The sequence below is a fragment of the Oxyura jamaicensis genome, chromosome 2 (genome assembly GCF_011077185.1).
Source record: "Oxyura jamaicensis isolate SHBP4307 breed ruddy duck chromosome 2, BPBGC_Ojam_1.0, whole genome shotgun sequence".
In the NCBI taxonomy this organism is placed as follows: Eukaryota; Metazoa; Chordata; class Aves; order Anseriformes; family Anatidae; genus Oxyura; species Oxyura jamaicensis.
The window spans coordinates 17,099,056-17,111,276 of record NC_048894.1 but is presented as its reverse complement, the minus strand read 5'-3'; the positions used below and the strand labels follow the sequence as shown (position 1 = coordinate 17,111,276).

At 40.3% G+C, this 12,221-nt stretch overlaps 1 protein-coding gene across 1 annotated transcript; it reads left to right on the top strand.

The window, feature by feature from the left end:
* The first annotated feature begins 332 nt into the window (after nt 1-332).
* Nucleotides 333-11,892, top strand: LOC118163266 (highly reducing polyketide synthase PKS6-like). Its single transcript, XM_035319779.1, has 6 exons — nt 333-393; nt 2,357-2,510; nt 4,241-4,401; nt 4,734-4,937; nt 5,423-5,604; nt 5,867-11,892. Exons 1-6 carry the CDS (start codon nt 333-335, stop codon nt 11,423-11,425), a joined length of 6,321 nt encoding a protein of 2,106 aa, XP_035175670.1. The 3' UTR covers nt 11,426-11,892.
* Nucleotides 11,893-12,221: the final 329 nt, after the last annotated feature.

Here is a 12,221-nt window from a genome sequence, read left to right as displayed (position 1 = left end):
GAAGCACAGCTGATCAAAGAAAAGGCTCAAGAGCAGAGTCTGGTGATGGGCGCAGCAGACAGTAAACAGTAAAAAGGGAGTGCCTGTGAGTAAGGGAATCTGGGGAATTAGTTGGGGATTTTCCCATAATGTGAAAGAAACATACCCTGCAGGTCTGGTCACCTTTGGAGTGTGTCCTTTCTCACCACAGCCAGCCGTAGATCACTCAAGATTAATCTTCCTTTGAACAAGTGTATGTGCTTGTGGGAAATAAAAACTAATATTTATCTAATGAGAAATGTATAATTGATTGATCTGAATGACATTTATACCTGTATTGTGCAGCTCAGAGAATGGAGATGGAGACTGGAGATGAAATTGCTATTGTGGGAATAGCATGCAACTTTCCTGGAGGTAAGTTTTGGGTAAATACAAAGCAGGATACTGAATGAATTGAAAAGCACATTCACTTGTTAAAGTTGAGGTGGCATAAAAGAACATATTTCTCCCTTACTTTTGTAGAATTCATTGCTTTTCTACTTGTAGGATCTTTTTAAAAGGTCACACTGTGGTGAGAATTAGTTGGTTCAAATTTGTCCACTGAGAGTGAGACCTGCAGTTCTGGCTGTGGGCAGGGCATTGAGCTATATATGTGAAACTCATGCAGACAAACTGGATGTCTCAGGGGTGATCTGAGGTTTCTGCATTATGAGATTAGATGGTTGGAGATGTTTAGATAGCTGTGAGAGCTTTCTAGGTTCTTCTGCTGCATTGAAGCTGTCAGTACTCCAGTAAAACCCTATAAAATCTGTAGCAGCAGTCTCTTACTGCAACATTAAACACTAGTTTGATTCAAGCCATTTGTTGGTCCAGAAATCCCAGTAAAGAGCCATTCTTCAGATATATTGTTCTTAGTTACACCTCCATGCAATAAGTTCAACATGTGTCTTGATCCTGTGCTGCGCATTTTCAGAGCTTTTTTAATGACCCTACCTCAAAAGAAGTTGAGTGATGGGAACCCTTAAACTATACCATGTGTAGCTAGTGTCCTTGGCTATGTCTATGATGATGGACTAATGATGGATGGCTAACTTTAGGTGAGACTGCTGTCCTACAGTCATTGTTACTGTTATCATAGTCTCCATCCTGGTGTTGGCCCATGTCAGAGCTCCCCTGGTCAGTGCTTGGGCACGATACAGATTAGCACCAGCATGCCACAGGGAAGGGGAAGCTGGGAGGAGGATAAATGTGGGAGACAGTGTGGATGCCATGTTAGCTGGTTACAGGGCTAAGAGGATAGCATAGACATAGCCTCAGTGCCTGTAGTTGTAGTTCTGGATCTCAGCCACAGAATCATAGAACCATTTAGGTCAGAAAAGATCTTCATGATCATCAAATCCAACTATCAACATGACCTACCAAGTCCCATCACTAAACAGTGTACCTTAGTGTCATGTCTACATGTCTCTTAAATGCCTCCAGGGATGGGGACTCCACCACTTCCCTGGACAGCCCATTCCAATGTTTGACATCTCTGTGAAGAAAGTCTCCTAATCTAAGCTTCCCCTGGAACAACTTGAGACTGTTTCTTTGTGTTCTATCACTTGTCACCTGAGGAAAGCGATCAACACCTTCCTCGACGAAACCTCCTTTCATGAAGCTATTGGCCTTCTTGGCCACCTGTAGGCACTGCTGGCTCATATTCAGACAGATATTGACCAGCATCCCCAGGTCCTTTTCCACTGGGCAGCTTTCCAACCACTCCTTCCAAGCCTATATCACTTTGTGGATCTGTTATGACCCAAGAGCAGGATCAGGCACTTAGCCTTGTTGACTATCATGTGGTTAGCTCATTGATCATTCTAGCCTATCCAAATCCCACTGCAAAGCCTTCCTACCCTCAAGAAGATCATCAGCTCCACATAACTTACTATTGTCTACAAACTTACTGGGAGTGCACTTGATCCCCTCATCCAGATGACTGATAAAAATATTAATCAAAACCAGCCCCATTACTGAACCCGGACGAATACCAGATGGTGACCATCTACCAACTAGAGTAAACTCCATTAACTTTGATTCTTTGATGGCCAACTTGCTAGAGATATTTTACTTGCTTGGAAAAAACATCTTAAACTTCTTGAGATTATTAAGAGTTTTGTGGGGTAACTTTACATTTAAGCATGCAGTGAAAGGATCAGTCATTCCTTTCCGTCCTCCTGTCACTAAAGAATAATTATTTCTTTATCTGTGGTGATTCTGCTTCAGCAAACTAGATATATACACAGAAGTTCCATGTAACAGAGTGTACATTTCTACATATACATGGTGAAGGGGAGCACATAACTTAATCTTCTTTGAAATATTTGTACAACAGGTGAAGGAATTGACAATTTTTGGAAAGTCCTGGAGGAAGGCATAAACTGCACAGTAGAAATACCCCCAGAGAGGTTTGACACCAAAGAGTGGTATGATCCAGACAGTAACAAGCCAGGAAAATCAAGTACGACACGTGCTGCTCTTCTCAATGAGTAAGTCTGTTACTGTGCTGTGGCACAGATTTTTTTCTGTAATTAGACTAATGTGTCCAGCCTTTCAGAGAGTACAAGCCACAGGGAGACATTACAAATTGGACCTAGGAACATTTTTTCTTTTATGAGAGGTTTTCTCACATAACAAACTTGGAGTTATCAAATTGCAGGAATGCCTGTTATATGACATTTATGAGCACATTTATTCACAGGCCACATAGGATCTTTGGTTGCATAATCCAGCTTGTATGTTCATACCCAGCATGTCTTGATGTCACCTGTCACACAACAGGTGTGTATGCATTTTGGGTATGCACAAGTACATGTGCATTATGCATGATGTGGTATATACCATAGCTGAGGTAGGCTACAGCCTGCCAGAGAATTGTAATGTCTACTTACGGACTGTGGAGGAAGGTGGCATAGTATGGGCTCTGAGCTATATGAACGGACTGGTGAATCTTGTCCAGCTTCAGCTTGAAGTTTGGCCAGTCTCCCAGACCTTAGGACCTAATACTTTTCTGGCTCTAATTTAAATGAAGCTGTGATAATTTAGAGACAAAGGAAGAAAGTCTGTTTGCTAGATGGTCAAGAAAGGGATCTTTGTTACACTTGTTTGTAAACCTGACTATTCATAATTTAATAAAAATCCTGCTTTTACCTGGACTGATACTGTTATGTATTCAAAAGTAAACATTTTCATTATTCACCCTCTTTATCTGAGTCAGTCCTTCATCATACTGGTGGATTATGTATGTATAAATATCCTAGTGTACAGAGAAGACATGGAGGAGTGACCTGCAGTATATATCCCTTTACATCCCTGATGTCTCATGTGAAATTATATCAGAGGTATGAGCACAGCTGTATGAGGGCTATTACTAGTGCTAAGAATAGCAAACTACAGTCAGATCAACATAAGTGTCTTTAGTTTTAAATCCACATTTCCCCAAAATCCTCATGCCTTTTTTTTTCCAATGAGAAGTTGACATGTGCAGAAGTAATCTTATTGGCTCCTGGGATTAACACTTAACAGGTTTAGGTTGTGAGACCCAGAATTACGTAAGTAATTTGTCTCCTATTAGATATTTAATTTTCCTCTGAAGTCAAGAAAAGACAGAAGGCCATACAAATGTGATCTTGGGATACAAGATTAAGTCTGAGCTTGGTTGTTTGAAAGTGTGGGGTTATTTTTAAAGACTTCTTAAAGATAAACACACACATAAATAAAATATTTTACATTTATTATTATTAGAGGGGTACGGGCATCTCTTGGAAGCATCTGAGCTGGTTCTATACCTATTGGTTTTAAACTGTAAAGCCATTGGTCCACATTATCTTTAAATAACTTAGAAGACAATATCTATTTAAAACTTGTTGCCTGGGATGACATTGCAGCAGAGGGAGTCTCATTCTGCAGATTTTCTTTAAGTAAGGAGTCCTATTAGTATCAGTGGGATAATTCAACAGTGTGAATAAAAATCCTGAGGCATGGTCTTATAACTCTGAAATGTGGAATAGTTGATAAAAATACATATTTTGTTGCAGGAAATAAAATATCTTTGGCCTATTATCTCTTCCTTCTGAATTTCACAAATAGGATCTGTGGTTTCAACATCATTTATGGCTTTGCTTTTCATGACATTGCAAAAAATGTATACTTTGGGTCTAGAAATAAATGCATATTTTATTCATATTATACCACTTTCTGGTCTATGTATTTTTAACAGATTTAATACATTTGACAACCACCTATTTGGAATTAATAATATGGAAGCTGAATCCATGGATCCACAACAGAAGTTACTGGTAGAATGCACATACAAGGCACTGGAGGATGCAGGAGTCCCCGTAGAAGCCATCAGTGGCACCAAAACAGGTGTTTTTGTTGGTAAGAAAATTTCATGGTGAATAATGTCCATTTTAACCTCATAAAGAATGGAACACCCTTTTGTAAACTTTATATGTATCTCTGGCATTGGAGAACTTAAGGCTAGAGTATTATGACACTACTGGTTATTTTTTGGTGGAGAAGGAGTATTAGGTTACTCTAGAAGTTCATCATCTAATTAACGTATCTCCTGTTAGGTGTCCATATTAGTGTCTTGAGGCACTGAAGTGCCTATGGACTTAAGATCGCCTGCATTCCATGCATGTCAAGATCAGAGCTGTACATCCCTTTTGTTTTCTCAGGTTAATGTGACATGTTTGATATTTTCATAGGTCTTATGAATCGAGACTATGAAATCATAAAAAGCAAATCACCGAGTGAAATAAATCATTATGCTGGTACCGGAACAGCAATGAGCATAGCTGCTAACAGGGTGTCCTACACATTTAATCTGACTGGACCATCGCTGACAATTGACACTGCTTGTTCATCATTTCTTTTTGCTCTGCACTATGCCTTGCGAGCAATTAAATCAGGTAATGGGACTGAAGAGATGGTAAGCAAAGAAGTTAGGATTGTTACTTTTTATTTTAGAATTGCTTCAGTGAATTAATAAAACTTTCTGTAGACTCATCTTCACTGATAGAGTACTAAAGATTCTAGCGCCTCAGAAATATTCACCATACGTGTAGAAGAAGGAAACCTTTTGCTGTAAGGAATTGTGTTATTTTCTTAACCATATCCTGATGTAGTTTTAGAGAACTGTATTGGTTCATCTTTCAGTGATGTACCTCAGTGACAGATTCCAGTCCTGAAAATTAAAATATCTCAAATAATGGATAGTATTATCAATACAGCCTGTCTATAATAACTGCCTTTTCAATCTATTAAGCTATAGACAATTAAAATGTTTCTGTCTATCATCTTGGATCTCTCAACATGACTTTATGACATGTTATATATATGACCTCTCATATATATATGACCTCTCAACATGACTTATGTTTCTGTTTTATTCCAGGAGATTGTGAAGCAGCTGTTTGTGGTGGTGTAAACTGCATAATAGAACCTTGCACCTTTGTATCTCTCAGTAAAGCAAAAATGATCTCTCCAGAGGGAGTAAGTAAACCCTTCTCTAAAAAGGCAGATGGCTATGGAAGGGGAGAAGGCTGTGGTGTTGTTTTCCTCAAACCACTGAAAAAGGTAAGATTGTGAAACAGACTAAAAGAAGACTGGTTGCTTACTTGAATTTTGTATTTCCAATTCCAATAATTACTATAGAAAAAGGCTTTTCTAATTCAAGCTTAATATTAATATTAACAAACATTTATGCACTTCCCCTAGTACGGGAAAGACATCCCAAATTTAAAAGTTAGTATTACTGTCTGTCTGTTCTTGGTTCTTTTTCTCCTATATAGGGAAAGCATGAGATTATTAAAGATAATTTTATCTCCCTGTGAAACAGGCAATGGAAGACTTCAGCAAAATCTGGGGTGTTATAAATATCAGTGCAGTAAATCAGAATGGCAGATCTATAACTCCAATCACAAGACCATCTCAAATAGAGCAAGAGAACTTACTGCGCAGCATTTATGAAACTCATGTCAATCCCTCCGTTGTGCAGTATATTGAAGCACACGGTACAGGAACTGCTGCTGGAGACCCTACTGAAGCTGCAAGCCTAGGTAGTATCATTTGTAAAAACAGATCTTCACAAGTTCCCATTCTGAAAATTGGTTCAGTGAAAGGAAATATTGGCCACACTGAATCAGCTGCTGGAGCAGCAGGGTTAATTAAAGTGCTTCTGATGATGCATCATGGAAAGATTGTTCCATCTTTGCATTACTCAAAGGAGATGAGCAGCATTGATACAGAGAAGTTAAACCTTGCAATTCCCACAACTGTTGAGCCCTGGAAAGACTCCGGTGAGTATGGAAGGGTAGCTGGCATCAACTGCTTCGGATTTGGAGGAACCAATGCCCATGTTGTAGTCAGGCAGGTTAAGCAGCCAGACCCTCTTCCTGCCTTTAAGAGGCCACTGGAGTTAGTACTGCTGTCTGCAGCATCTAGTAAGTCCCTTCAGATGACAATCGCAGATACAGCTGACCAGCTGAGCACAAGAAACTCCATAACTCTCCCAAGCCTGGCCTATACCTCTGCCTGCAGAAGAAGCCATGCCAGCTACAGGTTCCGAAAAGCATTTGTCACAAACTCTCTCCAACACTTGCAGCAAGAGGTTATGTCAGCAAGAAGCACTGAATTTGCCATGTCAAAGGTGGAGCCACAGCTGGTGTTTGTGTTCTGTGGCAATGGTGTAACGCTGAAGGAGTTCAGTGAGGCAATGCTGAGCTCAGAGCCCCTGTTCAGAGACAAGTGTAAGGAAATAGAAGCGCTCTTCCAGAAACACACTCCCATCAGCCTCCTGCCAGCAAAAGGTCGCAGCTCGAAGGAGTTATTGAATCCAGAACTCTCCCAGCCCATGCTTTTCACCCTGCAGGTTGCCTTAGCTTCCCTTCTGAAGTACTGGGGCATTAAGCCAGTTGCTGCTGTTGGCCACTCAGTGGGGGAAATTGCAGCAGCGCATTTTGCTGGGTACCTTTCCCTGGCAGATGCTGTCAAAGTGATTTATCACCGGAGCAGGCTGCAGGCAAAGACTCCCAGTGGTAGGATGTTGGTGGTTGGAAACATCCCTGTTCAAGAGATAGCTGAATGTCTGCATCCCTATTCAGGAAAGGTGTGCATTGCAGCTTTCAACAGCCCAGTTTCATGCACCTTGTCTGGAAATCCAGATGCTGTGGACGCGGTCCAGAAAGATTTAGCTCAAACTTTCAGCCAAAGAAACATCTTTCTTCATGTTTTAAATGTCCCAGCTGCCTACCACAGCCCCAGCATGGATATGATACTTGGGGAGTTGGAAGAGACCCTACAGCCTTTAGAAAAACAGAAGGGTGAAATTGAAGTAATTTCAACGCTGACTGGGATGGCTGCTTCTGCAAATGACTTCATTCAGGGCAAATTCTGGGCCCGGCATACTCGTGAGCCTGTTGCTTTCACTCAAGCCATAGAAACTGCAGCTAAAGACAGGGAAAATGTGGTGTTTGTGGAAATAAGTCCTCACCGAGCATTGCAGCGAAGCATAAAAGAAACTCTAGGGAAAGCCACTCGTGTGTTCTCTTCTTTGCAGTCTGATGTGGAGTATCAGACACTTTTTAGCCTGGTAGGAAATCTGTTTGAACTGGGATATAATCCCAACTGGCAGCATGTTTATAATGGCTATCAAAGTGTTCCAGTGACCATTCCACGGTACCAATTTGATCGTAAAAAATTCACGACCTCTCCAGCTATCCATCAACAAGCAAACCAAAGAAGTGTCAGCTCCAGTCATCCTTTGATTTATGACATGAACAGTGACAGCACAGAATTTGGCTGCCTGCTCTCTCAGGACACGACATCCTACTTATATGAGCATAAGAATAATGGTGTGCCTTTAGTCCCTGGTGCTTTTTATGTAGAGCTTGGTCTGGCCTGTGTGATGAGCAGCTCAATACCTAAAGTGCCTCTCAATACTTGCCAGCTGAGTATCAGCTTTTCAGCACCGTGTGTTCTCACACAGAATTCCCAAGTCCTGAATATCAAGCTGAGGCCACAAAAAGTAGTGACAGCCTTTGAGATACTCTCTTCTTCCAATGCAGTTTATGCTTCAGGCCAAGTTACAAAAATGTCTGATGCTGTTGTGGAAGAAAGCAGCATCTCCTTCCAGGACGTCTACCACAGATGCAGGTCAGTGATTAGCACAGAGGATGTTTATGAAGCACTTTCTCAGGTTGGTTTTCAGTATGGCTCCATATTCAGGCAGCTCAGTGATGTTCATTATTGCCAAGAACTAAAGGAAGCTATAACAAGCATAAAGGTGAACAAGGAGACGGTCAGAGAGATGTACAGCTACTGTATTCATCCAGTGCTGCTAGACTGTTTTCTGCAGATGACTGCGGTCATGACCTCAAAGACATTCCAGTCCAGAGCAGGCTTTCCATCAGGGATAGGCAGCCTGGTAGTGCTCCGACCACTGGAGGAAGAAATGATGATATATATGAGAACAAGTAAATCCATTGGGAACTGCTTAGAGGTCTGTGGTTGCTTCATGGACAAACATGGCTCTGTTTTGGCTGAACTCAAGCGTGTTGCCATCACATTCATGAAGCAAGCATCTTCCAGAGACAACGAGTTCATGTTTGAAAACAAGTGGGCAGAAGTCTCTCCTTCACAGATGATTGGACATCTGGGTGCAATGCCCAGAGTCCTAGTGTTTGCTGACAAATTTGGGATAGCTGAACAGCTCAAAAAATATTTGCATCCTGATTCCAGATATGTTATGTATGAAGAATGGGAAGCCCTCTTGGAAGTCCACAGAGAGAATAAAATGAAAGCAGAGGTTAAGGATTATGATGAAATTCTGTTCTTGTGGGGAATTCGAAAGTTAAATGAAGAGTCCCCAGTCAAAGTGGTAGACCAATTGGCAAAGTGTTGTGAAGCCTATCGTCAAGTTATTGTGGCATTAAGACAGAAAAATTCCCACTGTTCAATCAGAGTTATCAGCTACAGAACAACAGAAAGAAATGTAGACCACATTAACTGTGCGTTTGCACTTTATGGCATGACCAGAACTTGTGTTGTTGAAGTTCCAGAAATTACATTTCAGATTATTGACCTCAGCTCTTCCAGCTCCCTGGACATCTCTGCGTTATCAGACGTTCTTAGCAAATACAGAGGTGAGGAATACCCAGAAGTTTATATCAGCCAAGGAAGAATTTATGTGGCTGAAGTCAGGCGCACACCTTTTGTTGATGCAGATTACAGCCAACCCATAAGATCTCTCCATAATTCAGAAACATTCACTTTGTATACTGCTGATCCATACACAGCAAAAGACTTGTCTGCAGAGTTATACACCAGCACTGCTACTCGGCTTGAAAAACAGAGCATTGAAATTCAAGTGGATAAAATATGTCTCCACTCAGAAGATTATTTTCCTATTAGTGTTTCTAGTCGGAACTTTGGTAATACACTGTACTGGAATTCCCAAGCAATAGACAAACACAGACTTTTAGCTCTTGATTTCAGTGGCACGGTAACGGCAATAGGTGTTGATGTGAAGAAAGTTAAAGTTGGAGATCACGTGGTTTCATGTTATCCAGCTGCTGCATCATCCAGAATTCAGATTCCAGGAACAGTTTGCTTCAATGTAAAGAAATTTCCGTGCTTTCAGAATGTTCCTTGTGTGTCATACTTTATAATTGCATGGGAAATCTTAAATCAGAGGTTACCCAAGGGGAAACATGGCAGAATTTTGGGTATTATTTCTAAGGAGCCATCATCAGTTCTGTGCCAAGTTCTTTCTGCAGCAGCAGAAGAGATGGGCTGGAAAGTTGTACTTGCAAGGCCGTCTCCCGATGAGTTCCAGTGTATAAATTTATGTAATGCCCTTGTTGTTCTTCCTCCAGTACACAGACTGTCTCAGCAGGATTTGGCCCACATGAACTTTCTTAAAGATGTGGTGATAGTATGTGGCAATCAACAGTCTGAATGTATTCAGAATGTCAGTGGATTTGATCATGAAAATATCAGCTTTCATGTCCTCACACTTAGCAGCATTTTACAGAAAGCATCTCTAAAGGAGTTGCAAAAGACTATGCATGCGTGGCTCAGTTCAATAGACATGAAACGGTTTAAATCTCTGCCAGCTTCTGTTTTTCAGCAAAATGAGAGCTTTGAAAGTAAACACTCTGTGATGTCATATTTTACATGCAAATCTGTCCCACTTGCTGTACTGAGAAGGCTGAAGGACATCAGTGTGGTTTCAGAGGTACCAGTGTATGAACCCCAGAAGAAGATATTTAAGCAGAATGCTGTTTACGTAGTAGCAGGGGGTCTCACTGGTCTTGGCTTTGAAACTGTGAAATTTATTGCCAAGAATGGAGGAGGGTGTATTGCAATACTTTCCAGGAAAACTCCAAGTAATGAGAAGCAAGAAGAGATGAAGGCTTTGCAGCAGCAGTATGAAGGGAGCAAAATAGTGTCTGTGCAGTGTGATGTTACTTCAACCAATGATGTTGAGAAAGCTTTACAGTCCATTGCAAAAATATTTGTAGGCCGTCCAATCAAAGGTGTCTTTCAAAGTGCTGTGGTTTTACATGATGGCCGTCTTGAAGTTCTGAAGTTGGCTGACTTTCAGAAAGTTCTCAGCCCAAAAGTGGCAGGAACCATAAATCTTCACTGGGCTACCAAAGGCCATGAGCTTGACTACTTTGTGTGCTACTCCTCTGTTACTTCCTTTCTGGGAAATTCCACGCAGGCAAACTATGCAGCTGCAAACTCTTTCCTGGATGTCTTCTGCCTCTACAGGAGGAACTGTGGGCTTTCAGGCCAGTCCATTAACTGGGGTGCTTTAAACCTTGGCATATTGTTCAATCAAGACCAGATTCAGAACATTTTGGCATCCAAGGGCATAGATGTCCTTCAAGTGCATGAAATTCATGAGTATCTCAGGAAGAGCTTACTTACAAATAACCCACAGCAAGCTGTTGTCAAATTCAATTTTCAGACTTTGTTTAATCACGTTTTTACTCGGATTTTATCACTCAAAAATCGCTTCAGGTCACTTATGTCAGAAGAATTCAGGAGCAAGCCTGAAATCTCTGAGAAAACTCAAGACAAAGGTACTGCTTTAGTCAAGTCTGAAGACTATGTTACCTCACTGGTGAGTGAGCTCACTGGATTGACCCCAGATGAACTAACCATGAATACACTTCTTTCATCATTAGGCATAGACTCTATGTTAGCTTTGACAATTCAGAACCGTGTCTTTCAAGAAAGAAAGGTGGACATACCTCTCCTGAAACTGCTTGATCCTCACACCACTCTATCAAGTTTAGTAGTAGTTTTAGGAGATGCAACCAATGCAGATGAAATTGTTGAGAAAAAAAAGTCTGCAGATGATGGAGCAGAACATGGGAGCTGGCTATAGGAATCTTCTCATCCACTAATGCTCATTGAAGAATTGTGTAATTTTCAACATAACTGGACCCTTTGTAGTATCTCAGAACATATTATTGCAAAGACAAGGTAGAACATCTGGTTATACTAAACATATTCTTCTATGTTGACCTAGAAAACCTCACACTGGTTTCTTTTGCTGTTGCTCTATAGCTTTACTACTTTCAGTCAACAGTTTGACTTGTTCTTTTCAATATCTTTTACCTTTGTTTTCAGTATTTTTAACTGAAAGTAGGTAAACTAATACATACACAGTTATTTGGTAAATTTGTATATTAAAGGCACATTGCATATTTTTAACCATATTAAAATCTTGATGAAAATGATGAATTCACCATTCTAAATGATGAATGTCTATGTAAAGTAACATTGTATTATCACAATTCTTTGCCATTATTATATTTTTTAATGTATGATACTTTTTTGATTATTATTGAATATGTATAAGCTAGACATATTTAGAACACTCTTTTAGATGTGAATTTAAAAGTTTTCTTTCAAAAAACAAAACTATATTTTCCTTATATTGAGTCTGCAAAAATGTTAACAAAAATGTCAGTAAAATAACAATTTTTGTTAGTCTTCTGTCATGAAAGACCAAAAAATAAACAAGAATAGTCCAAAGGTTTAGAAAGCAAAACCTCAAGTGTACCTTTGTCCTATTTTATTTTTTGCCCTTCCACACTCTCCAAGTTTAAATGTTCCTAGTCATATAACAGCTGCCCTTACTTTACACCAAAAAGAAAATATCAACTTTTCCCCAAAGA